This window comes from Neovison vison, chromosome 5 (assembly GCF_020171115.1).
Source record: "Neovison vison isolate M4711 chromosome 5, ASM_NN_V1, whole genome shotgun sequence".
NCBI lineage: Eukaryota > Metazoa > Chordata > Mammalia > Carnivora > Mustelidae > Neogale > Neogale vison.
In genome coordinates, this window is record NC_058095.1 from 10,963,583 (window position 1) to 10,987,834 (window position 24,252).

General features: G+C 36.5%; 1 protein-coding gene across 2 annotated transcripts in view; it reads left to right on the forward strand.

The window, feature by feature from the left end:
• Positions 1–1,301: 1,301 nt before the first annotated feature.
• The window catches only part of ABCA6 (ATP binding cassette subfamily A member 6), a 58,546-nt gene continuing 35,595 nt past the window's right edge, over positions 1,302–24,252 (forward strand). The window contains exons 1-11 of one of the 2 annotated variants that reach the window (XM_044247549.1): positions 1,302–1,473; positions 2,551–2,651; positions 4,181–4,379; positions 5,451–5,612; positions 7,082–7,188; positions 7,762–7,988; positions 11,564–11,705; positions 12,679–12,864; positions 16,969–17,116; positions 19,013–19,175; positions 21,267–21,325. In XM_044247549.1, the coding sequence (XP_044103484.1) occupies positions 2,556–2,651; positions 4,181–4,379; positions 5,451–5,612; positions 7,082–7,188; positions 7,762–7,988; positions 11,564–11,705; positions 12,679–12,864; positions 16,969–17,116; positions 19,013–19,175; positions 21,267–21,325 (1,489 nt within the window). In that variant the 5' untranslated portion in view covers positions 1,302–1,473; positions 2,551–2,555. Of the gene's footprint in view, positions 1,474–2,550; positions 2,652–4,180; positions 4,380–5,450; positions 5,613–7,081; positions 7,189–7,761; positions 7,989–11,563; positions 11,706–12,678; positions 12,865–16,968; positions 17,117–19,012; positions 19,176–21,266; positions 21,326–24,252 lie in introns of those variants that run through there. The other variant, XM_044247550.1, reaches the window with a different exon arrangement.

The following is a 24,252-nucleotide window of genomic DNA, read 5'->3' on the forward strand; positions in this document are numbered from 1 at the left end:
AAATGACCTTCCAAGTAAAAACAAGTCAGAGTAAATAAGTCAAGAAAGAGGAACAAAAGGCATATATAAGAAACAATGATAAGAAGTAAAACTAATAAAATATCTAAATAATTACTGATATTGCATTTGTGCATTTTAATGCAATTGTAAGCCAAATGAAAATTCCTAAAATAGATTTCTCAAATAAAGTACATAGGATCTAAAACAACAACAAAATTAATAAAAATCTAAACTATATTCCAGGTGATTTAAAAGGAACAAAATTTTTGTTTAGGTCATTGACCTATTATTAATACAAAATTTTAACAGTGTTTTTGACCTCAGGACTTTTAGGACATCTTTATTACCTTTAGGACATCTTTATTACCTTTGTTTTTGCCAATTTTTCATGCAAAAGACATGTAACAGTTCACTGTTGACACTTTTTAAAAATAGAACTAATTACCGAGGAGAGAAATATACATATATAATTCCATGGCTTAATTTAAAAAAAAACTATCCTCTTTTTTTTTCTAGAACAACTGTCAGCTTTATGATTATTAACATCTGTGGTTTGGGAGCCATGTCAAATATTTGAGATTTCCCAATTCATGGACTTTGGCTTCCTGTTTTGCCATTTACTTTGGCAGGTCAAGAAAAGTTTGCAATTCTTTACAGAGAGAGATAGACTATACGATGGCATTGAACAAATTTTATTTTTTCCCCAGTCTTCATGCATAAAAAATTGACCTGAATCTTTTTATATATTTTTTAGTCCTTGGCAGTCTTACTTTTTTATTTTGTTCATATGCCTTCTGAAATCCTGCATCCACTATGAGCAGAAGAGAGAAAGGAATTTGTTCATAATTATTCATTTGTCCAAATTAAGTGTTTCTCCGAAGTGGACTGTGGGTTGCTTAGCTTTATTAGGGGGAGAAAAATCAGCTTCAGCACATTCTGCCCATTCAGTACCAATTAGTCAAATACATCATTGGCAGTTGTGTTTAGGCATTAGCAGCAAAAAAAAAAAAAAAAAAAAAAATCTAAAGATTTCTCATACACATTTAACTACTTTGTTTGGTTAGTGATTGTTTTTACTTGTTTATTGCTCTTTTCCCATCTTGGTCTCATCATGTCCAACAGGCTATAGCGTTCCATTTTCCTTGTTTACCATTTTACCCCTTATCCCTGAAGTTGAAAGGCCAAGTGCACAAACACAGGGCTTTTTTTTTTTTTTTTTTATTCCCAACCAACCACTGAACCATCATTTCCCTGCAAATAATTGGCTTAGGGAAAAAAAGGCAGAAAACAAAACAAGTTCATCATGTGCAGCTTGGTCTGACTACACCCCCTTTCAGAAAGCAGCCTGGGTAAGACACCCATCTAAGGAATAAATGAAGAAGTAGCAATAAGGAAATTTTAATTGTTCCTGTACACAAAAAGAGAACTGTGCGTTGACAGTGTTTCCAGAGTACTTTCCTAATTTTTCTGACAGTAAGTAAAGCTCCATTTTGTTGTGCTATGCCAAATATGTGGGGGGGACACTGCTAGAAATCAGTCTATTTTTCAGAGGTTTCCAAACACTCATATGCATTATATTCTTCAATGTAAGATCTAATGATAACGTTTTTCTCTTTATTCCCCACCGACTTTAATTGTGTAGATACAACAGCAGAATATAGGAAAATAGTAAAATTTGCTTCTGTACTATCTGGGGAAGAATTGTCTGAATATTTCGTTATGCAAATCTAAAATAATTTAATTCTGAGATTGGAAAAACTGAAAAAAATAATCTCTGTTGGCTTATTTGCAAACATTTGGGCAAAATTACTTTCCATGTGATGCCTGTCTTTCTTCTTTCTTTCTTTCTTGCTTTCTTCTTACTTGGCCATTTTTCCTCAGTTATTTAGGTCCTTCTGAATTCAGAAAATTGGTATGAGTTGGGTTTTTTGGTGTCTCACAATCAAGTTTCAGCTAGTTTGAGTCTGGATTCAGCTAGTTGAGACTAAAGCTGTTCAGTTTAATCTGGAAGGTAGTACTATAGGAGAGCAGTTCATTGAGGTTACATCTAATGGACATAATTATTCAAATGAATTTAATTAATCAGAATGTTGATTAATTTGGTTGGCTCTGGCATTTCTATTTAAATACAGAGAACAAAAATTTATTATTAATCAGATGAGATATGATTCAATTACTCTATTCATATAGTTGAATTTCTGTTATAAAAGGTAAGAAAATGTGAAGAATCTTACAGGTTTTAAAATCTAATGATATATTTTCCATTGTTGCACTCTGTATTTCTGTAAAAATTGTGAGACTGGCCACTATCTCCCCACCATTACGCACTCTCCCAAATAGCTTACTATGAGTAAAATTTTGCAATCATGTGATACTAAAATAATATTTTTAATACATTTTTTTGTTGTTCTTAAAGGTAGGGAATGTTTTCCCCCAAAATATGATCAAGAGTTTTCTTTTCTTCCCCACTCTCCAAGGTTTTTCTTATTACATTTATTTGTCTAGTTTGTGTTCTACCTTGTTTACCTTTTCCTTGTTTTTAAATGATAGGCTAAATGCATATGAAACAGAAAAGTGTGTATCAGCAAACTCAAGCACTTCTGTACAAGAATTTTCTTCAGAAATGGAGAATGAAAAGAGAGAGTTTATTGGTATGTTTGAAAGTCTGCCTCTTTCTGCAGCTCACATCATTCTTGTATTTTACTGTCAAATAATGCTCTTATTTTATATTTTAAGTAGCAGACTGGATTTATTGTTTTTAAGGTTGCCTCCTATTGTATGTGTTGAACCAAGAGACTCATAGCAGTCCATGAAACATAATGAAGAATTACAAAAACTAAAAATATTACTCACTTTTTAAAAAAAATAAGTGAAAATTTAATTGTATGGTGAATTATAGCAACTATTAAAGCTGCGACCATATGTAATAAAGTTAGAGTAAGGAAATAATGAAAAGGATGGCTGACAGTCCGACAAATTTTAATTTGGGGGACTTATTTTCAAAGCCATGGATTTTATACACAGAGATTATTTCCAAGAATTATGACCAAGTAACACCACTGATGGTCAGTTCATATTAGGTAGGTAGGCTTTCTACAGGTAATAACCCCAGATCTCAGGGGCTTAGCTCAGCAAAAATTTATTTTTCCCTCTGCTCATAGTCTAAATAAGGTTGGCAGTGAAACTGAAGTAGGTCTGCTAGGTGAAGGAGTCTCCTCCACACAACCATTCAGGGACCCAGCCTTCTTCATCCAAGGACACTGCCATCTCCCCAGACCTTAGAGACCTGCCCTGGATACTCTGCATCCAGTCAGGTGGCCAGGAAGTATGGGGGGATCTGGGTGGCTCAGTCGTTTGAATGTCCGGCTCTTGATTTCAGTTCAGGTCCTGATCTCAGGGTCATAGGATTGAGCCTCTAGTGGGCTCTGCGCTCGGTGGAGACCCTGCTTAAGGGTCTCTCCCTCTCTCTTTCTTACTCTCCCTCTCCCCTACTCTCCATTAGTCAGTCCCTCCCCACCCCTACACTTTCTCTCTAAAATAAATACATAAATCTTAAAAAAAAAAAAATCAGGAAGTGCAGGGACTGAGATAGAATATAGAAGGTTGTGCATGGTTCCTTGAGTCAGGCCTTGAAGGGGTGCATAGCATTTCTGCCCACATTCCATTGGCTAGAACTCAATCACTTGGTCCTGCTTAATTTCCAGAGGCTGGGAATGCTGTCTAGCATTGTGCTAAGCAGGAAGAGATTGCCGATATTGGTGAGCTACTAGGCAGTCTCTTTCACTCAGTTTCTTTTCATGTTCTTTGATTTCCAATACAAGAATGTGACAACTTACAAAAATGTTGCTATTTGCCACCATGAATTCTGTCTGGGATAGTCTGTGTCTTATAGACTGTAAAGTCAGATGCCCATGCCTAAGAATTGCCATCCTTTTAGTCACTCTGTTAGTTTCTGTGATAACGTCTGCGGTAGTTCATGATTTAAGGCAAATTTTAGTTCTAGTGTTGGACAATAATATACATGGCAATGATCTCAATATGCATCTTTTGTTGGGTTCCCTTTGCTCTGAAAAGCAGAGAACGAAGTGGCAAATTGGAATTTGGCTTCAGTAGTTCTTTGGTATTGACTGAGTTTTTAAGGAAATATAATCTGAATTCATTCTTTTTCCCCCTGTTATAGGAATGGGCACTCCCAATACTTCTAGGGCTGTACATGGGACTATTTTCACATGTCAGAGAAAATATGTATTTTCCTGAATTGCCTCCTCAAGATCTGGGAAGGGCAGATCATGTTAATAACTCTGTAGCTATTGTATACACACCTGTCTCTGAACTAACCCAGGAGATAATGAATAAAACAGCATTTGCACTTTTGAAAGGTAGGTGTACTAATGGCAATAAAGAATTACTAACATTATTTTACATCTTTTTTAATACAAGGTAACTGTGATTAATTTGAACTTACAGTGATCTATTATGTAAATTATTTAGGTATCATGATTAGCTTTTTCTTTCTCTCATAACAAGTAGCCTTGTAAACCCTTTCAGCTTAATGGGACTCCAGTTTAGGGAGTTCTACATTTCTATTGGAATTTACCTAAAACAATAAATTTATAATTTCAGATTTGTAGCATAGTGTCTAGGAGAACACATCATTTGTGAGTGCAGATGTTCTTAACATGGAAAATCAGTGATTAAGATTGATAACTCAGGAAAAAACATCTAAGTAAAAGAAATGAAGTCATGGTTATTAAACAGTAATTTCAGAACCATCAACAGTAAAGATGGATAATCTCAAGATATCCTGTTCACATTTGGTATACTTTGTAAACATCTTTAAAGACTTTCATTCTAAATGAAGTCACTATGTAACTGAGATAACTATGGTAAATGTGTATTTCACTCATGGGCAAGTGGGTGCAGTTTGGTTGTCTACTCTCTAATCCTTGATTCCTAACAGGTAACATTGCTGGCTGTTAGGGTCACTGTGCATGCGGTCTTAGTTTCCTCACAAGGCAAAGCTCAGATGAGGTGTCTGTGCTTCAGGAAATCTGACATCTGAAATCCCTTGACTGTATAATAACTTCTCCAGTTACCTCTATTTTTGTAACCCAATTCTCCACCACATACTTACCCTACTGTCATATTTATATAGACCTGAAACTTGCCGTAATACTTGCCATTATTAAAAGAAAACACTAAATTCTCATGCATGTCTCCTGATTCTAGAATCTAAAACACTAAAAAAAACCCAAAACAAACAAACAAAAAAACACCAAAAAAACCAAAAACAAACCCTGCTCGTCTTTTGGGATCAGTTTAATTTAAATAGAAAATGATTTTAGTTTAATTCCAGTGAAAAATATTTGATGACACAGTTGGATATCCCATCCCATTGTGGTGAAACTCTGTATAGCCCTTCATGTCTATTTTCACCTTGTCATTCACAGAAAGAACGATCATTGGAGTACCGAACCTAAAATCCATGGATAAAATACTTCTAGACAATATCACAGGCATCGCGGGAATTATCTTCAATGACACTTTCTCGTATAAGTTAAAATTTTTTCAGGGATATTACATTCCATTTTTGAAGGAAGATCTTTTCGCAGGTGACTTTCCATATAAAATGGCACTTTTCATGTTTTTAACATAAGGGATCGGTCAGGATGGGCAACAGAGATGTTTTTGAGAGAACATAAGAAAATAGAGAAAGCACATTTTATTGCTAAACTTATTCCAAGGTCAGTCCTATCTTCCCACTAGAAGATGACTCTTAAAACATTATTGAATCATCTAATGTGAAGTGAATGCATAGGTGAAAGTTACAGAGAGTGATGAAGACGGAGAGGTCCTAGCCTCAGCTGAAGTTCAGGTTCGCGGGAAAGGCAGGCACTGAACAGTAATGACAAGTGCAAGAAAAAGGTGCTGAGGGCAGGAGACTTAGACCAGATGTTCCTCACAGGCTGTGGGATTAGAGAAGTCCTGCCTGGCAAAGTGAGGTTGCAACTAATGAGAAGGAATAGCACATGGGGGAAGGGTGCTAAAGGCAGTGTATTTCAGAGAGAGGAAGTGCTGGTGTCAAGGGTTGGGGTGACAACAGGCATCTGTTAGTATATTTGGAAGAAGAGCTGTTTAGCTGAACAGAGAGCACGAACAGGAATGGGGCTGAAGTTACCCCAGGCCTAGATGTTGTGATGTCCTGCAAAGCGAGGGTGATGGAGGGCTGTGGAGGTTCTTTAATCAGGGCAGAGAAGTGATAAGACTCCCAGGCTTAAGGGAGCTCTCTGGGTAGAGCCCAGAGAATGGATTGCAGAGGGTCAGGGAGAAGGCAAGGAAACATACCAGGGAGCCAATGGTGGCTTGGACCAGAGTGGAGGCAGCTGAGGAGAGGGAATGGCTGGGAGAACCTTTTAGGAAGCAGAATTGATATGGCTAATAGAGTTGGTTGTTTTCCATTCATTCACTGGGTGTCTACTATGTGTCCTGCACTGTTCTGGCCCTGAGGATGGAAGTGACTGAAACATAGAGCCTGCTTGCATGAATCGTTCCAGGGAGGGACAGGGGGTGGGGCAAAAACAATGCCCTCTGCCAGGGGCTGATACAACCACCAAGTAAAATAGAGCAGGCTTAGAAGACAGAGCCTGAATGCTCTTTTAGATGTTGTTACTTAGGTAGCCAGGAAAGACCTCTGTGCTGAATTTGCTTCTGAGAAGAGATAAGGGTAGAGGGAAAGAGTGAGCCATGGATCCATCTGTAGGGAGAACCTATGAGCAAAACAGGTTTAGCATTAGGGTGCATTTAGCATTTTGAGACAGAGCAAGGAATCTAGCATGGTTGGAGCAGAGTGTTTGCTTTCATCGCCTTTTTATTTTCTAAGACTTTCTATGGAAGCTATGGTCTCCGTGAATAAAGTTGCCTCCGTAAGAATTTTCATTTGCTCCTCTTTTTTTTTTTCTATGTGGCTGTAAGTTCTGACTGGTGGAGCCTCCTTTAGACTGATTTCTCTTGGACTCTTGTTTTCTATTCTCGAATTGCTTTCACCTGATAATGTTGGTTGTGCTCTTCTTTGGGCTTGTAGCTCATTGCTGGAATCTGGATGATGAAGATCATTCCTGTTCTCTGTCCAAATACTGGAGTAGTGGATTTGTGGCTGTACAAGCTGCAATTAATGCTGCTCTTATACAGGTAACGAAAGTTCTGAAGTTAATGTAAGCTAATTCCATAGGCATCCAGGTTGTGATGAAAGATGACATGTACTCAGGTTTTCATGTTTATATAATGAAATTGAGGCACCTGGGTGGCTCAGTTGGTTAAGCGGTTGCCTTCGACTCAGGTCATGATCCTGGAGTCCTGGAATCCAGTCCCGCATCGGGTTCCCAGCTCCGTGGGGAGTCTGCTTCTGCCTCCGACCTTCTCCCTTCTCACGCTCTCACTCTCTCTCTCTCAAATAAATAAATAAAATCTTTAAACAAAACAAAACAAAAAACAAATGCTGAAATTGGATTTAGGCAAAGGAACACATTGTTTTTGTTTTTAACTTTAAATTTTCAAGTAGTTCCAGAATGACAAGAAATTGCAGAAACAATGTGCAGGGAGGTCCCTGTACCCTTCACACAGTGTCTCCTGTTATATCTTGCAAAACCACAGAATAATATTAAAATCGGGAAATTGATATTGCTATAATCTCCTTAGCTTCCTCGGATTTCACCAGTTTCTATTTTTTAAATAACGATTTTGCTTGTTTAAACCCTACTGTAGATCACCACAAATCACTCGGTGGTGGAAGAGTTGATGACAATTACTGCTGTAAATATGAAGACTTTACCTTTTATGTATAAAGACGTTCTTCAAAAGGAGCTGTTCATTTTCTACTGCCTGCTTTACTTCTCCCCGTTTATATATTTTGTATCACTCAATGTTACAAAAGAGAGAAAAAAGTACAAGGATTTTATGAAAATAATGGGTCTGCAAAAATCAGCCTTCTGGTGAGTGCAAATGAATAATCAGAAATTTGGAAGCAGTAGAAATGTGTTATTATTTCACAACATTACTGTTAAGCTTGACACACTGGCTATTTTTTCTTTTGTTCTGATTTTTTGATTTACTCCTTTTAAAATTTTGTTATGCAAAATAGCCATTTTGATTTGCTGAGCACTTTTCCACGCCATAAGTCTGTTATGCTAATGCTATGATCGAGGTTCCAGGAAGTTCAAAGAGGGTAAAAGAGTTGCTCAATATCAAATGGAAGATGTGTTCCAGAGCTGGGACTCCAACCCAGCTGCCTGGATTGCAACTCTCCTGCTTGGTCTGCCCACAGTTATCATTTGATTTCTCCACACCTCCTCACGTTGAAAAAGTATGATCCTGTAATGGCTAGCTTATATTCAGAGGTTTGGTTATGAGGGATATATATATTTTTTAAGATTTTATTTATTTATTTGACAGATCACAAGTAGGCAGGGAGGCAGGCAGAGAGCAGGGGTGGGGGGAAGCAGGCTCCCTGCTGGGCAGAAAGCCCCATGCCGGGCTCAATCCCAGGACCCTGGGATTATGACCCACGCCCCCAAGCCGAAGGCAGAGGGTTTAACCCACTGAGACACCCAGGTGCCCCATGAGGGATGTATTTTTTGCCGCACTTAAATGCCATATGTTGAAAATGTGGCCAACACATACAGCACTTAGGATGGCATACAAGAACAGCTTAATAAGAACATTTGCTTCCTATTGTTATATTTGTATCTTGTTTCATTCACACATGATTTCAATTATTTTTAAATATATTTAAACATATGTATATTTATGTATATATCTATCTGTCTACATGTATTTGTATTATAATAAAAACAAATAATTGAGGAGTAGAAACAAGGACCTAACAAAATGATAAGTAGGTAAGACTAGCAGGTAAAAATGCAGATCATGTGTGCTCTAAGCTTCCAAGAGGCCAAAGCAGAGAATTCTGCAATGCAATCAGTTACAAAATCCATGTTGTCTAGGAAAGGAAAAAAATGAAAAATAATCTGTTTATTTTACCCCCAAAGAAGCTTAACATTTTCAACATTGAATCCTAGACGATATTTCTTTGTATAGTACCCATATCAAGAAAATTTGTGTTTGTGGGGCACCTGGGTGGCTCAGTGGGTTAAAGCCTCTGCTTTGGGTTCAGGTCATGATCCCAGGGTCCTGGGATCAAGTCCCACACTGAGCTCTCTGCTTAGCAGGGAGCCTGCTTCCCTTCCTTTCTCTCTGCCTGCCTCTCTGCCTACTTGTGATCTCTGTCAAATAAATCAATAAAATCTTTAAAAGAAAAGAAAGAAAGAAAATTAGTGCTTATGAATGTGGAGTCGACTATCTGGAATGGATAAGGAACTATTTGCAAGCCACATGTTCTCTGAAATAAAATTACAGTCTAGGAAATTTTATAATTTTCTATAAAGTATATTTGGTTAAAGGAGGGAGCTTTGATTCTGTTATACCATAATCATGAAGTAGAAAAAAGAGGAAACATTTTCTGAAACGAAAAAGAAGGAGAAAATTGGTTTGCAGTGGGACTTTGGCAAATGCAAAGGAATGAATGGAGTCTGTTAGGAGGAAAAACCTGGGGGGGGGGGAATCTGTGTAAAGAGGACTATTTTTCAGTCCAGTGAATATCCTATGGGGCAGCATCCTTGCAGTCTCCTGAGAATAGGTAGGCACAGGTCAACTCTAGATTAAAATCACAAAGGTATTGGATATTTAGATGTGGGTTCATTCTCAGGATAAATACTTCCTCCTATGCATGTAATCTAAACTTAGCAAAATGGATTTATACATCCTTAAAACCAAGAGGGAAAAAATCTGAAATGTATTTATTAAGTATAGGGTATCTATTGGAAATAAATTTTATGACAGCCTTTTTTAAAGTAATGTAATAAATGTGAAATGCATGAGAATTTCTGAGTTACTTTGTTAAATTACTTTATGTGATGTCTGAATTATGGTGTTTTTATCATAAAGGTTTTTATTGCTTTATTAACATCTCTCCCCACCCCACTCTCTACAGTGAGTTCCCTTTTCTAGGTAATGTTTTAAGTTCCTTCATGTGTTAATTCTCCTACTCCATAGATTTTCAATTCCTACCTATAGTAGTTCCTTTCTGTACTCAGGAAGTGGATTCTGCAGAATACCATATGCTTTCCAAAAATGCTGATGTTTCTAACAAAGGCTGAATCATTGTAATGACATGACCTTTAAAAAGAAGTTGAATAAGCAGTAATTAAACCTGTTGTACTGGGACATGTTGATGCAAGTTCCTGGTTTTAATAGTCTCGCTATTTTTTTCAGCTGTTGAATTCTCATTTAGTTAGGCAATTTTATGTAGAGGAAGGAGCTGTGAACTAGGAAGGGCTGCAACAAATATTAATTTTGTTATTGATATACTTTGTTGACCTTGAAAAGGCCCATTAAGTACAATAGGAACTACAGTTTACTTATCTGGAAAATGAGAGGCTTGGACTCAAACACCCTGCAGGCTTGTTAGATCCAAGACTGTTAATAACTACCTCATAAACATGTGAACACCAGCACATCTAAACCAAAGCAGTGTGAACACTGAAGGGCATACCATTATATATCAGTTTAAGAAAGAAATCATAAATAAGAATAGCAATAATAGGATGGGCTTTATGGAGTTATAAAATTTCAATTTTCTACTATTAGGGAGAGTGGAGGTCCCGCTAGCTGAGATCCTCAAAAATGCTCAAAAATGCTCAAATTATCATCTGCCCCCAATGCTTCCATGGTTCCTGGATTTATCAGTAGCTGTTATATTTCCTTCCATGTCTACAATTAGAATATCTCAGTAATATGTGATAGCACCAAACACACAAAAGCTTACTCTCTTCAATTCAGCCATTACACCTTAGAGAAATTTTTGTGCTTTTTCCAAAAAAGACACATACAAAGATGTTCTTTTTTCTTTTCTTTTCTTTCTTTCTTTCTTTTTTTTTTTTTTAAATTAATGTCAGAGGCAGAATTTAGTGCTTCATCAGTGGCATATAACATCCAGGACTCATTCCAACCAGTGCCCTCCTTAACAAACCCTCAGTTTGTTTCCTAGAGTTCAGCGCCTCTTCTGGTGTGCCTCCCTCTCAATTTTCACCTTATTTTGTTCTTCTTTCCCAAGTGCAAGCGTGTTTTTAGCAACCATGTACCAGAAATAAAAATTGGAAACAACCTGAATGTCTATGATGAGGAAAACTTTGGGATATATTCAGACAATGAAATATCACACAGCAATGTATAACGTTATTAAAGGCAAGCAGCAGAAGGACACATACAAAATGCTACAATTTATGTAGCATTCATCCTATTTATACAATATGTGAGCACAGAGCTGATGCCTAGCCAGTAGGTAGCAGTACAGCCATGCCAATGTGGTTGATTAGTAATACTGTAGTTACTAATCTAGGTGGCAAGTAGAAGGGTAAATATTGTGCTGTTCTTTAGATATTTTCGTATGTTTCAAATATTTCATAATGAAGTTGAAATCATTGAAATAACTTTTTGTCTTTTTTTTTAGGCTCTCCTGTGGCTTAATCTATGCTACCTTCATCTTCATCATTTCCATAATGATTACAGTTATTATAACATCTACCCAAATTATAGTCATGACGGGCTTCATGGTGATATTTACACTCTTTTTCTTATATGGCTTATCTTTGGTAAGTTCATACATGTATTACCACATTCTCTGCTTTAGATTCTAGCTATCTGTAGCAAAAATTAATTTCTCTGGAGGTTACTACAGTTATTTCCTTCATGTCTAGTGTGTGTGTGTTTGCTTCAGAAAGTCTATGAGTGTGAGAAAATGATGTAAATAAGATTGGACCTCTCTTTTGCATAAAGGTCTGAATTAATGTATGATGCATCAAAAAAAAATTCTGATTCTGAAAATATTTTGACTCTAAGGCTTTTCTTTCTTTTTTTTTAAATATTTATTTATTTATTTATTTATTATTTATCAGAGAGAAAGAGAGAGAGCACAAGCAGGCAGAGGCAGAGAGAGAAGCAGACTCCCCGCTGAGCAAGGAGCCCAATGCAGGACTCAACCCCAGAACCCTGGGATCATGACCGGAGCTGCTTAACCAACTAAGCAGCAGCTTAACCAACTAAGCCACCCAGGCGTCCCAACTCGAAGGCTTTTCTAGAATATTTTAGTGAGGATGCCCTTGAGCGGTGGACCCATCTCCTTTCCCCAAAGTTCTCTGTAATGTGGTAGCTTTCACAGTATCTCCCTCTGACACTCCCCCTTGTCCTCACTCCCCATGTCAGGCCTCTTCCTTCTCCAACAGGAGCCTCTACATTCTGCAGATGGTACCTAGATGCTCTTTGTTAATGCATTAATGTAGGTTCTCTCAATATTTCCAGGTCTGCGTTTCTATTCTTTCCCCAACTCTCAGAGAGCTTTTCCCCTGCCCTTTCTTTAACAACAAAAGCCCAGTAGCTGAGGAAGTGCAAAAAAGGATTCTCTTTACAAAAGTGTAGGGGCAAGAGCTGATCATTGTTATACATAAATATTTTCATCACTGTCTCACTGATAAATACTTATGATGTAAAGATCCAGGTTTTTTTGTGCTGCCAATTCTCGGTGAACTAAATCTGTTGAACAACCAGATTATCTCCTCTCTCTTTCAGATTGCTCTAACGTTCCTGATGAGCGTGTTGTTAAAGAAAACTCTCCTCACCAATTTGGTTATGTTTCTCCTCAATATCTTTTGTGGGGGTGTGGGATTCACTGTGTATTATAGACAACTTCCTTCTTCTCTGGAGTGGATTTTGAGTTTTTGTAGCCCCTTTGCCTTCACAGCTGGAATGAGCAAGGTAAGAACATAGTTAATTCGTTTATTACTGAAATTTCAAAAGAATTTGCTATTTCATGACTCTTCACAGTCAAACATTTTCAAAATAAGAGCATTTATTCTAAACAGTTTTTCCCCTTAAAGCTAGATTTGAAAATGTTATCATTGCAGTATTGAAAAAATCATCATCATACAAGGAAACTTGATTAAAACATCTTGACTAAGACAGATTTTCACGTCTTGGGTGTATTTTCATTTTGAAGTATTCTCCTCTTATATTTCATATGCAACTGTTTCCCTTTCCTTGTACTTTACAAAACAAAGGCATTCTCTAGTTTATTAAAAATTGTTGTGTAAACCTCTGTTTGAAACCTAAAATCTGAGAAGTTTTCAGGACTATCAAGAGCTTAACAAATAATTATTAAGTGTATCAAAATAATCATGAACCAGATCAAGAAGTAGAAGGATGCCACAATGTCAAGTCTCCAAACACTCCTTCCTCTTAAAGATAAAAGTGTTGTGATCATCACTTCTTGCCTTTTCATTTATCGCCTAATGTGTGTTTTGAGTGTCATTTTTTAGTGTTGCCTTTTTTCAACTTTATATAAGTGCTACTACTCCATGAAGTGTTTTGTGTTGTTTTTTTTTTCTTTTTCTTTTTTTTTTTTTTTAAATCCGGCTTTTTTCCCATTCCACGTTGTGTTTTCAGATCTTACCCACAGTTGGAGTGGTGCTGTAATAGAGTGTCATGTACTATTCAGCTGTGTGACTGTGCTATCAATTTTCTTATTGATGAACAAAAATATTTTCCAGTTTTTGACTAATATTCGTTCTGCAAAAAAAAATTCCTACGCATGTTTCCTAGTGAATATGGGCATTCCGTTCTCTTTGGTATCTATGTAGGAGTTGAATAGCAGACTTAGGATATGGGTATCTTAATCATCATAGCTACTGCCAAATAGTTTTCCAAAGTGATTGCATCAATTTACTTTTGCACCAAGAGTTCAGAGTTACACATGTTTACTGGCATTTGGTATTGTCAGTTGTCCAAATTTTAGCCTTTCTGGTAGATCTGCGGGAATAAACTGTGTGGTATTAATTTGCATTTTCCTGATTTTTTTAATGAAATTTAATTCTCTTTCCTATGTGTAGAGGTATTTGGGGGGGTTTTCTCTTTTATAAAGTGCCTATCCAGGTCTTGCCCCCATTAAAAAAAGATTTTGTATTTATTCACTTGAGAGAAAGAGCAAGAGTAAGAACATGGAGGGGAGGGGCAGAGAGAGAAGCAGACTCCCTGCTGAGCTCAACCCCAGGATGCAGGGATGGAAACCTGAACCAAAAGCAGATACTTCACCAGCTAAGGCATCCAAGTTCCCTTTTCCCCTCATTTTTTACCTAACATTTTTTTAATCTTTTCCAAATTACTTTGTAGGAATTTCTTAAATATACTGCATATGAAACATCTTTCTGTTACTCATTGCTGACATTTTTACTCTTTTAATGTGTTTTAATGAACAAGTTTCTTAATTTTGATAAAGTCCGGTTTGTCAAGTTTTCTTCTCTGTAGAGTGCTTTTGTACCTTTAAGAAATCATTGCATTCCCCAAAATTATAAAGATATTCCCCCATTTTTATATGAAAACTCAGTTGATTGGGCCTTTATATTCAGATACAAAATCTATTTCAAAATAACTTTTGTGTATCTATAGGTAGAAAGAATATTAATTTTTCTACATGAATATCCAATTTCTTCTGTTTCATTTATTGAAAAGACATCCTTTCCCTGAATGGATTGCAGTATTTCCTTTGTCACAGCTCAACCAATCATGTATTGACCTGTCTGTCCTTGCTCTGTTGCCACATTGTCTTAATTGCTTTTACTGATCTGTCTTGATATCTGGTAGTAATAATTTTACCACTTGATTTTCTTTTCCAAGAGAGTCTTTTCTATTCTACGTTCTTTGAATGATGTAAATTTTAGAATTAACTTACCAAGTTATACACGCACCTATGTATGTGTGCATAAAGCTGTTGACATTTTGGTACAGTTGAATTTTTCAATCAATTTGAGGGAAATTGACACTTTTTAAAGAAATTTAGTTTTTTATTTAAGAGAAAGAGAGAACGTGAGAGAGAAAGGAAGGGAGCATTTGCAGCAGGGAGGGGCACAGGGAGAGAGAGAGAATCTCATGCAGACTCCCCACTGAGCATGGACTGGATCTCAGGAGTGGATCCCATGACTGAGATCATGACCTGAGCTGAAATCAAGAGCTGGGCATTTAACTGACTGGGTCACCCTGGCACCCTGACACTTCTTTTTGATCACGAACATAAGATAGCTTCACATTCATCTTCACTTAGTAATTGTTTTAATTTTAAGTATTGAGCCTTATACATTTTTTAAATATTCCAAAGCTTCTGATACTTTTGATGCCACTATAAATAGTATGTGTTTAAATTATTATTTTTAAATGTTTGTTGTTAATGTAGAGATGCAACCAGAAATCACTGTATCCAGTATTCTTGCTATATTCTTTTATTAAAACTAGTATTTTTCTGAGCTTTATTTTGGGATTTTCTTACATATAGTCATGATGTCTACAAATAATGATAGTTTTTTCCTTTTTGCAGTTCTTAAGCCAATTACTTTTTTTTTGGTCTTATTGTGGAGACTGGGACCTTTAGTGCAATGTTGAATAGAAATGAAAGCAAAGGAAACGCTTTTAACATTTCATAATAAGCATGATTTTTGATGTTGGTCTTTGTACATCTGTTTTACCAGGTTAAAGAAGATTGCTTATTTTCTTAGTTTGTGAAGAGACTTTCTTCATTATAAGTAGATCCTAAATTGTGTCAAATGATTTTTGTGCATGTTCAATGATTAGCCACATTAGTGTCTCCTTCAATCTGTTTTATGTTGAATTACATAGATTGATCTTAAAATTCCAACCCAGACTTGTGTTCCCAGAATAAACTCAAATTTGTCATTGAATGTTAAGATTTTAACATAAATAGGGGGGCGCCTGGGTGGCTCAGTGGGTTAAGCCGCTGCCTTCGGCTTGGGTCATGATCTCAGAGTCCTGGGATCGAGTCCCACATCGGGCTCTCTGCTCGGCGGGGAGCCTGCTTCCTCCTCTCTCTCTGTCTGCCTCTCTGTCTACTTGTGATCTCTCTCTGTCAAATAAATAAATAAAATCTTAAAAAAAAAATTTTAACATAAATAGGGTTGTATATTGTCTAGTGCAAGGAACTAAGCTTGAGAGCTGGACTTCCTTTGTTCTGAGTTCACCTTTGCTGCTCCTTACTATGTAATTTTGACTTTCGTTGTTTAAGCTACTCAATTTCTATTTGCTTCACTTCCACCATATGTAAAATGCACATAAAAATAATAAGATTTCCCCCAGGGGGTTATGACGAGGATTAAATGAGGTATTACAAAAAGCCTTAGAATAATACCTAGAGTGCAATGCCTATGATTACATGACAGAATTACAAACATACCTTTATTTGCAGTAATAACTAGAAAAAGAAGTTTTCTTATCATTATCCTACTAAGATGCTTCAAATAACTCTTCATATTCTTTCTAAAATGACTATTTTTTGCTGCATAGATATTTTGCAATATTGCAATGACTTTATGATTATCATTTAATTTAATTTAAATTCCTATTCTTAGTGGCACCTGGGTTGCTCAGTCCCTTAAGTATCTGTCTTCAGCTCAGGTCATGATCCCCAGGGTCCTGGGATCAAGCCTTGTGTTGGGCTCCCTCCTCAGTGGGGAGTCTACTTCTCCCTCTGCGTTCCCTTCCTCCTGCTTGTGCTCTCTCTCTGTAATAAATAAATAAAGTCTTTAAAAAATATTCCTATTCTTAGAATATTGCATTTTTTAAGTTGGTATTAAGTTGGTACTTCATTCTAATAATCCTTGGATTGCTGTCATATAGAAATAGTTACCAATAACTTCATTATAAGGGCTTCTCAAAAAAGCTACTTAATAAAATGATAATTTTATTGCTATGCCAAATTATTATATTATATTGCTGCTATGCCAAATTATTATATTATATTATATTATATTATATATTTATCTTAAATACTTATTATTACTATTTTTGTCCAAATTTTAGATTATCTACTTGGATAATACTATGGATGGTATAATTTTTCCTGACCCTTCAGGAGACTCATATGTAATGATCGCAACTTTTTCCGTTTTGGCTTTTGATGCACTTTTCTACTTGGCACTGGCATTATACTTTGACAAAATCTTACCCTGTAAGTAAAGGTGTTTTTCTCTGACCTCTGCACATACTGATCACACCATATATTTTTATTGAAGGTTATATAAATGTATATTAAGAAATAATAACAAATTTTTTCCATCACAAGCTGAATGAGTTCTTAATTTCTCCTTCAGAGTTTTAATGGTTTGAATTTAAATGTAAAAACAATTATTCTTCTGGTTTTAATAATATACATTACAAATATACAGTAATTAAATAATGTTAAATTTTTTTTCAAGAATCCCAGAACATGTTTTTAAAGAAAGATATTTAAGGCTTTTTTAGAACAGGCTGAAATAAATTAGTTCTTAACATGGCTTTGGCTAATGTAGAGCCATTGTGCAGTGAAAGTGTTTCTTACTAAATAGTTCTTGGGCACTTGGGTGGCTCAGTCAGTTGCGTGTCTGACTCTTGGTTTCAGTTCAGGTCTTGATCTCAGAGTTGTGGGATCCAGCCCGGTGTCAGGCTCCCTGCTCAGTGGGGAGTCTGCTTAAGATTCTCTTCCTCTGTTCTTGCCCCCTCCTGTGCTCTCTCTAATAAATTAATAAATCTTTAAAAAAAAATAGTTCTGACAAGAACGTGGGGCCGATTGTAAACTAAATAGCTAGGAAGGGCCTCAGATGTGAAATAATCAGGTTCTTAATGATTCTCCTTGGGAGGACCATTTCAGAAGGGGAGATGTCCATCCTTTAAGGAAATAACAACATAAAAATTAGAACGTTTTCAGCATTATTCTGAAACTTTTTTTATATGTTGTTCATATTTACAAAACTACATTACTCAGTTAAATTTTCTCTATCTCACAAACAAAAATTTCCCAAGTCCAGAATTTCTTTACACATGCTAGACTCAGAATGCCGTTTTTCCTTGTAAATTTTATTTATCTTATTTTTTATGTTCTTTCCACTTTGTAGTTAAAGCTGTCTTCTATGTTTCTATGCAATTATTTTATATATCCTTATCTTTCTGTGACTTCTGGTAAAGTCCTTAGTGACGAACCCCACTTCATTGTTTCAAATTTGGAAAATGCAAATATATTTATCCTGAACAGATACAATTTCTCCCTGTACTTTGCACTCACATACCATGGGAATTTCAGTATGATATTCAACCCTATTGTTGTGATCAAGTGATTTTTTTTTAATTTTTAAAATTTAATTTGATTTTTTTCATTGTTCCAAGATTCATTGTTTATGCACCACACCCAGTGCTCCATGTAATGCGTGCCCTCCTTAATACCCACCACCAGGCTCACCCAAGCCCCCAACTCTTCTCCCCTCCAAAACCCTCAGTTTGCTTCTCAGAATCCACAGTCTCTAACGCTTTGTGATTTCTTTTCTTTTTCTTTTTTCTTTTTTGTCCTTTGAGAGAAAACACCATGAGTGAGGGGAAGGGCAACAGTCAAGATAAAATCTTAAGCAGTCTTCATGCTCAGGGCAGAGGCTGATGAGGGACTGGATATCACCACCCTGAGATCATGAGCTGAGCCCAAATCAAGACCCAACCATACACCTCTGTGGTCAAAGTGATTTAAGTTCACAAACATGTTTTAGTTGTTTTTATGTGCTGTGTAAGGACTCTCCCCCCAAATATTTGGTTTCACTCATTCTAAATACCTTTTTATTACATTTTTTCAGAACTTTGGCTTATATATACTTTCTTGAAAGTTCTATTATACTGTTTAACTTTTGTGGTAACATGTTATTTCCTTTGAATTTTCGTTGTTCGCTTCACGACAAGTTTTCTTTTCAGTAATAGGAAGTAAGGAAGAAAAGACTTTCTCTATGATGCTTAAAAGTCAGATACTCTGTACGGTTCTGAATGAGTCTTCTTTACTCATTGTTCTAATGTGACTGATCCAATGTTTTATTGCCTTTTGACTGATTAGATGGGGATGAGCGCCATTATTCTCCATTATTTTTCCTGAACTCATCTTGTTTCCAACACCAGAGGACTAATAATGTCATTGAGAAAGAAATAGAGTCTGAGCCTCCGTCTCAGGACTGTTTTGAACCGGTAGCTCCAGAATTCCAAGGAAAAGAAGCTATCAGGTAATCACACGTACAGCCACATATGGGTGTAAGGCAAATGAATTATTGACCAAGAGCAACTGGCTGAGCCTGGGCAAAATATTGAAGAACAAACTTGCCTTTGTGCATGTTACTTTGAACTCTTCCATGTGACCACCAATGTCTCCTGATTGCTCCTAAAAGAAAAATTATTTTTGCTTCGCTCCCTATAATGTTAAGACATCACCCTCCGTTTTGTCTTCCTCCTTATTTCTGTGTTGATTCTCCTTTCCACAGGTGCTCTCCCCTTTATAACAATGAGAACTTCCTCTTTCCCAGCCAACTGTTAGCTAGACACATCTGTCAGTATAGAGGAACTAATGAAGAATTCTACCCAGGATCATTATTTTGCCTATGTAAAAATATCTATCTTTTATTCACAACTGGTTCCCTCTCACCTATTAGCCCCCTTCCAATTTTTCCTTCTCTGGGGACATTTGTTTGCACAATTATCCACTCCTGTAACTTTAGCTCATTCATGCAATATTCCCAGAACACAGGCAGGATGTCTGCCCCAAACAAATGGCTATCGGCTATCTTCCTCTCTGAAATCCAAAAACAACTGGTGGTTCTAATGGAAGTTTCTTTATTAAAATAAAGCCTAAAACCCCCATTTAATGGGTGTCTCCCTGTTCAAAGGAAGGCAGAGATAACACCCTGTCAGATTCAACACCTTTTAAGTCTTTCTCTTTCGTATTTCCTTACTCTTTGGTTTCCCATCCCCTACCACTGCCAGCATCCTGGTTGAATAAATTTCCTTACCTTCATTTTGATCCATGCTCAGAGAAAAGGGTGGCTCAATTCTGTTTCCCCCTGAATTTGAAGATGCACTGATCTTATGTAGTCATGCCATTTCTCATCTGTCAAACCTGGTTCCTGCCTTGCCCTGCATTAGTTTCCTTTGGGATTCTAATATGCATTCAAGTTTGGTAATCACTCATTTAGAGAACACATGCATGTGATGTTCAGATGTTCAGCTTTAGATGTGGGAGCCTAATGCTCAGGGAAAAGGATAGGGTCAACTTCAGGTTGGTATTAAAACCACAAGAATCAGTAAGATAACTCCTCAAGAGGATCTAGAGTTGAGAAGACCAGAATGTATATGGAGAACCCTGTGGAAGACCAAGATGATGTATTTGGCAAATGAAGAGGACCTTCCAAGGAAACAGAGAAGGATGTGTTGGGAGGAGCACTGGGTGTTTTATGCAACTAATGAATCATTGAACACTATGACAAAAACTTATGCTGTACTATATGCTGGCTAATTGAAAATAACAAGAAGAAGAAGAAGAAGAAGGAGAAGAAGAAGAAGAAGAAGAGACCTTTAGAAAGATAGAAGGTAGGAAGGAAACCAGTAAGTTCAATGTGAACTTGAATGTAGGTAACTTGAATGTAGACACTTTGAACAAGGACAGTGTCACCAATAGCAACTCATTATTCCATAAGTAAGGGTAGAAAAAAAAGTCTTTGTTGCAATGTTGCCTCACTACAGTAATGGACTCAGAAGCCAGTGACTGAGGAAAAAGTGAGAAGTGAGAAGGTAGATGTGGCAAATTTATTTTGTCCTATTTTGTAAAATGTTTTACAATAAGGGGAGGAGCGAAATCTGATTGTATCCAAAGCAGAGTTATAAGCCAAAGAGAAGCTATCAGAGAGGGAACTATAGAAAATGCAGGTGACAGAGGGTCTGATTAATGAGCAAGTTTGGAGGAATGGGAGAGCGTGGGAGGGGATAGTTAAAGAATACTGATAAATGAACTGATCTTGCACAGAGTAAAACATATCAAATATTCTAAGGCTAGAGGAAGAAAGTAAGAATAATTCCAAAATGTTCTCCTTTTCTAAGCAAAACACTAATCATTTAATCAAACATTTCAAAGAGACTCTTTTATTTTCTCTCTGAGGGGAAACAATTAATCAAAAATAATCTTTGTCTTTCTGAGTAGACTGGATATGCCATCCCTTATTTCACATAAAGATGTTGATGTATCTATCTGTCACTTTAACTGGGGTTGTTCCTGATCCCTACTTATTTCTGTGTTAGCTGAGTAAACACCACTTCTGTCGTTTCAGAATCAGAAATGTTAAAAAAGAATATACCTGCAAGTCTGGGAAAATGGAAGCATTGAAAGGTAAAGACAAACATTTCATTGTTTCATTGACTTCTTTATTACAAAAAATGGAGGAAGTTCCATGTGAAAACAGAAAAAGAAAACAATCCAAACAATCTAACCCTGCCCCTTGGAGATTAATGATTGAGATCTGGCTATAAATCCTTCTAGATGTTTCATGCATCTATCAATTTCCAAGAATGGGGTGACGCAATGAAAAGTGTGACTTCACTTTGTTTTTGAAGATGAGTTTGCTAAAAACCATATTGTGTTTTATTTGCACTAAGAGGAAAGAATGTTTAGCCTTAAAATTGATAATTTTTTATACCACCCAGGGAATCTATATTTTATGTACTGGTGAGATTAACTAGAAGAGATGAGTAACACCATAGACTGTGAATTATATTTCTAAAGTCACTATCCCCAGGGGAAACAAAGTTATAATTTTGAATCAGCCAATGTATCTGATAGTAAATTCTAACAAATAAAGTTTTCTATAGTAAACATTTAAGTAAGCCTCCAAGTTAGTGGCTACATTTCATAGAGGACAGCTTGCTTTTATTAATAATAGTTTTTAGGGAGAATGTAATTGAATTTTACAAGAGATGGAAGCCTTAAAAGTTACAAAAGAAGAGCTATGGAACTCCCCTAAGGTTGAGAGTTCTCCATCTGATGCATGTACCGCACATTTACTTTCTGGAAGAGAGTGCCCCTTAACTCAGACCTTATATAGTCCTCTGAGATCATTTCTCACTTTGAGAGTTTCCTGTACCCTTGTCAGCAAATTGATTCTCATCTCAGGTTTGTCCCCTCCAATGCCATCTAGATCTGTGGTTTCTTTCTTTAATTTTAGCCAAGGATATATTGCAGTATTCTTTAAATTTGTCATTTCAATTTCCAGAGTACATGATGCACTACTTCTGTACTCATCAATAACCATGAACTACTTTTTACATCTAGACATCTTCCAAAAAAAATTTTTTTTTCCAAAGATTTTTATTTATTTATTTGAGAGAGAGAGACAGTGAGAGAGAGAATGAGCGAGGAGAAGGTCAGAGAGCAAAGCAGACTCCCCATGGAGCTGGGAGCCTGATGTGGGACTCGATCCCGGGACTCTAGGATCACGCCCTGAGCCGGAGGCAGTCGTCCAACCAACTGAGCCACCCAGGCGTCCCCCAAAAAATTTTTAAAGTGAAAACCAATGGGGGCACCTGGGTGGCTCAGTGGGTTAAGCCTCTGCCTTCGGCTCAGGTCATGATCTCAGGGTCCTGGGATCAAGCCCTGCATCAGTCTCCCTGCTCAGCTGGGAGCCTGCTTCCTCCTCTCTCTCTGCCTGCCTCTCTGCCTGCTTGTGATCTCTGTCTGTCAAATAAATAAATAAAATCTTAAAAAAAAAAAGAAAACCAATGAATAGCAGTGCATGGAAAACCATATGAAATCACCAGTTACATTTGCTCTTTGGGAAGTAAGGGGGGAGCTGTACTCTCCCCACCTTCTCCTCATGCAGCTAGTTCCTGTAGCAGCTTTGGAACACCTTTGGGAACACACTTTGAAGTCCTTACCTACAGCCTATCTTTCAACCGCTGACCGGATTCTGTTGTATGACTACCTTGATTGACTTATAGTCATGTACACAATTTGGCTTGTTTCCAGTTATTCATTATCATAAAAAATTCTATAATGAGCCTTCTTGTTCAATCTTTGGAAATATCGTAATTTCTGAATATAAATCTCTAAGATCAGATTACTCAAAAGGACTATATTTTTAACCTCTTTATTCATATTTCAAATCATTTTCCTTCAAGCTTACAAAAATTTATATACTTGTGGGAATAGCAATAATTAAAAATAATGACAATAATAATACCAACAAACACTTTAAGTTTATTGAGTACTTAGTGTGTTCTGGCAACTATGATAAGTGATTTTTTTTTTCAAAGACTATATCATTTATCTTTATTTTTTATGTTTACTTTGCTCTGTCTTGGGCTTCTTTTGCCTTCCATCAGTCAGTGTATTCTGGAGTAGTAACATTATTTTAATTATGATGTTTATTCCACTGGTTACTGTATTACTAACATGTTATTTTAATTATAATAGTTCTCCAAAATTTTTTTAAAGATTTTATATATTCGAGAGAGAGATACAGAGAGAGAAAGAATGAGTAAGTGAGAAGGGGGTCAGAGGGAAGGGGAGAAGCAGACTCCCCACTGAGCAGGGAGCCCAACTCCAGGCTTGATCCCAGGTCGGTAAGATCATGACCTCAGCCAAAGGCAGATGTCCAACCAATTGAGCCATCCAGGCTCCCCCTTCTCAGACACATTTTAATACCATGTAGTCAAGAGTAATATCTTGCTATTCTTTAACTTTTCATAATTATTTGAGCTTATTTTTCTTAATTTTTAAAGAATCTTTTAGTCAAATTATAAGTGAGACTTTTAATGGATTAGATTACAATAGGAAAAATTTTCTCTTTAAATGTAATTATTATTACCAGCACTTTAATAGCTGAGTAAAGTGAACTTTGCAGTGTTTAGTTTATCCAAGGTCATCCAGTTAGAAAATGGATGAACTGGAATTCATCCCAGTTGTTAATTAATTTCAATAATGTTTGAAAGTAGGTCACATAATTTAATTGAAGGAACCTGATATCTCAGATATAATGTATTATAAAATTCTTAAGAATTTCATCCAACAACTTTTCATAACAGAGTTTGGTTTTCACTTGATGGTAAACAAAACAAAAAATAATAAGGGATTCTTAGACAAACAATTTTTTTCTACTGACCTGTAAAGGCATAATGTTTATAGAAGAATAGAACATTTATAACAGGTGAAAATATGTATTTTTGGTGAATATATTTTAAGAGATAGTTAATGCCATGAAAAATGTTCATCATTTAACATTTGAAAATGTAAGCTAGGAGGGGCGCCTGGGTGGCTCAGTG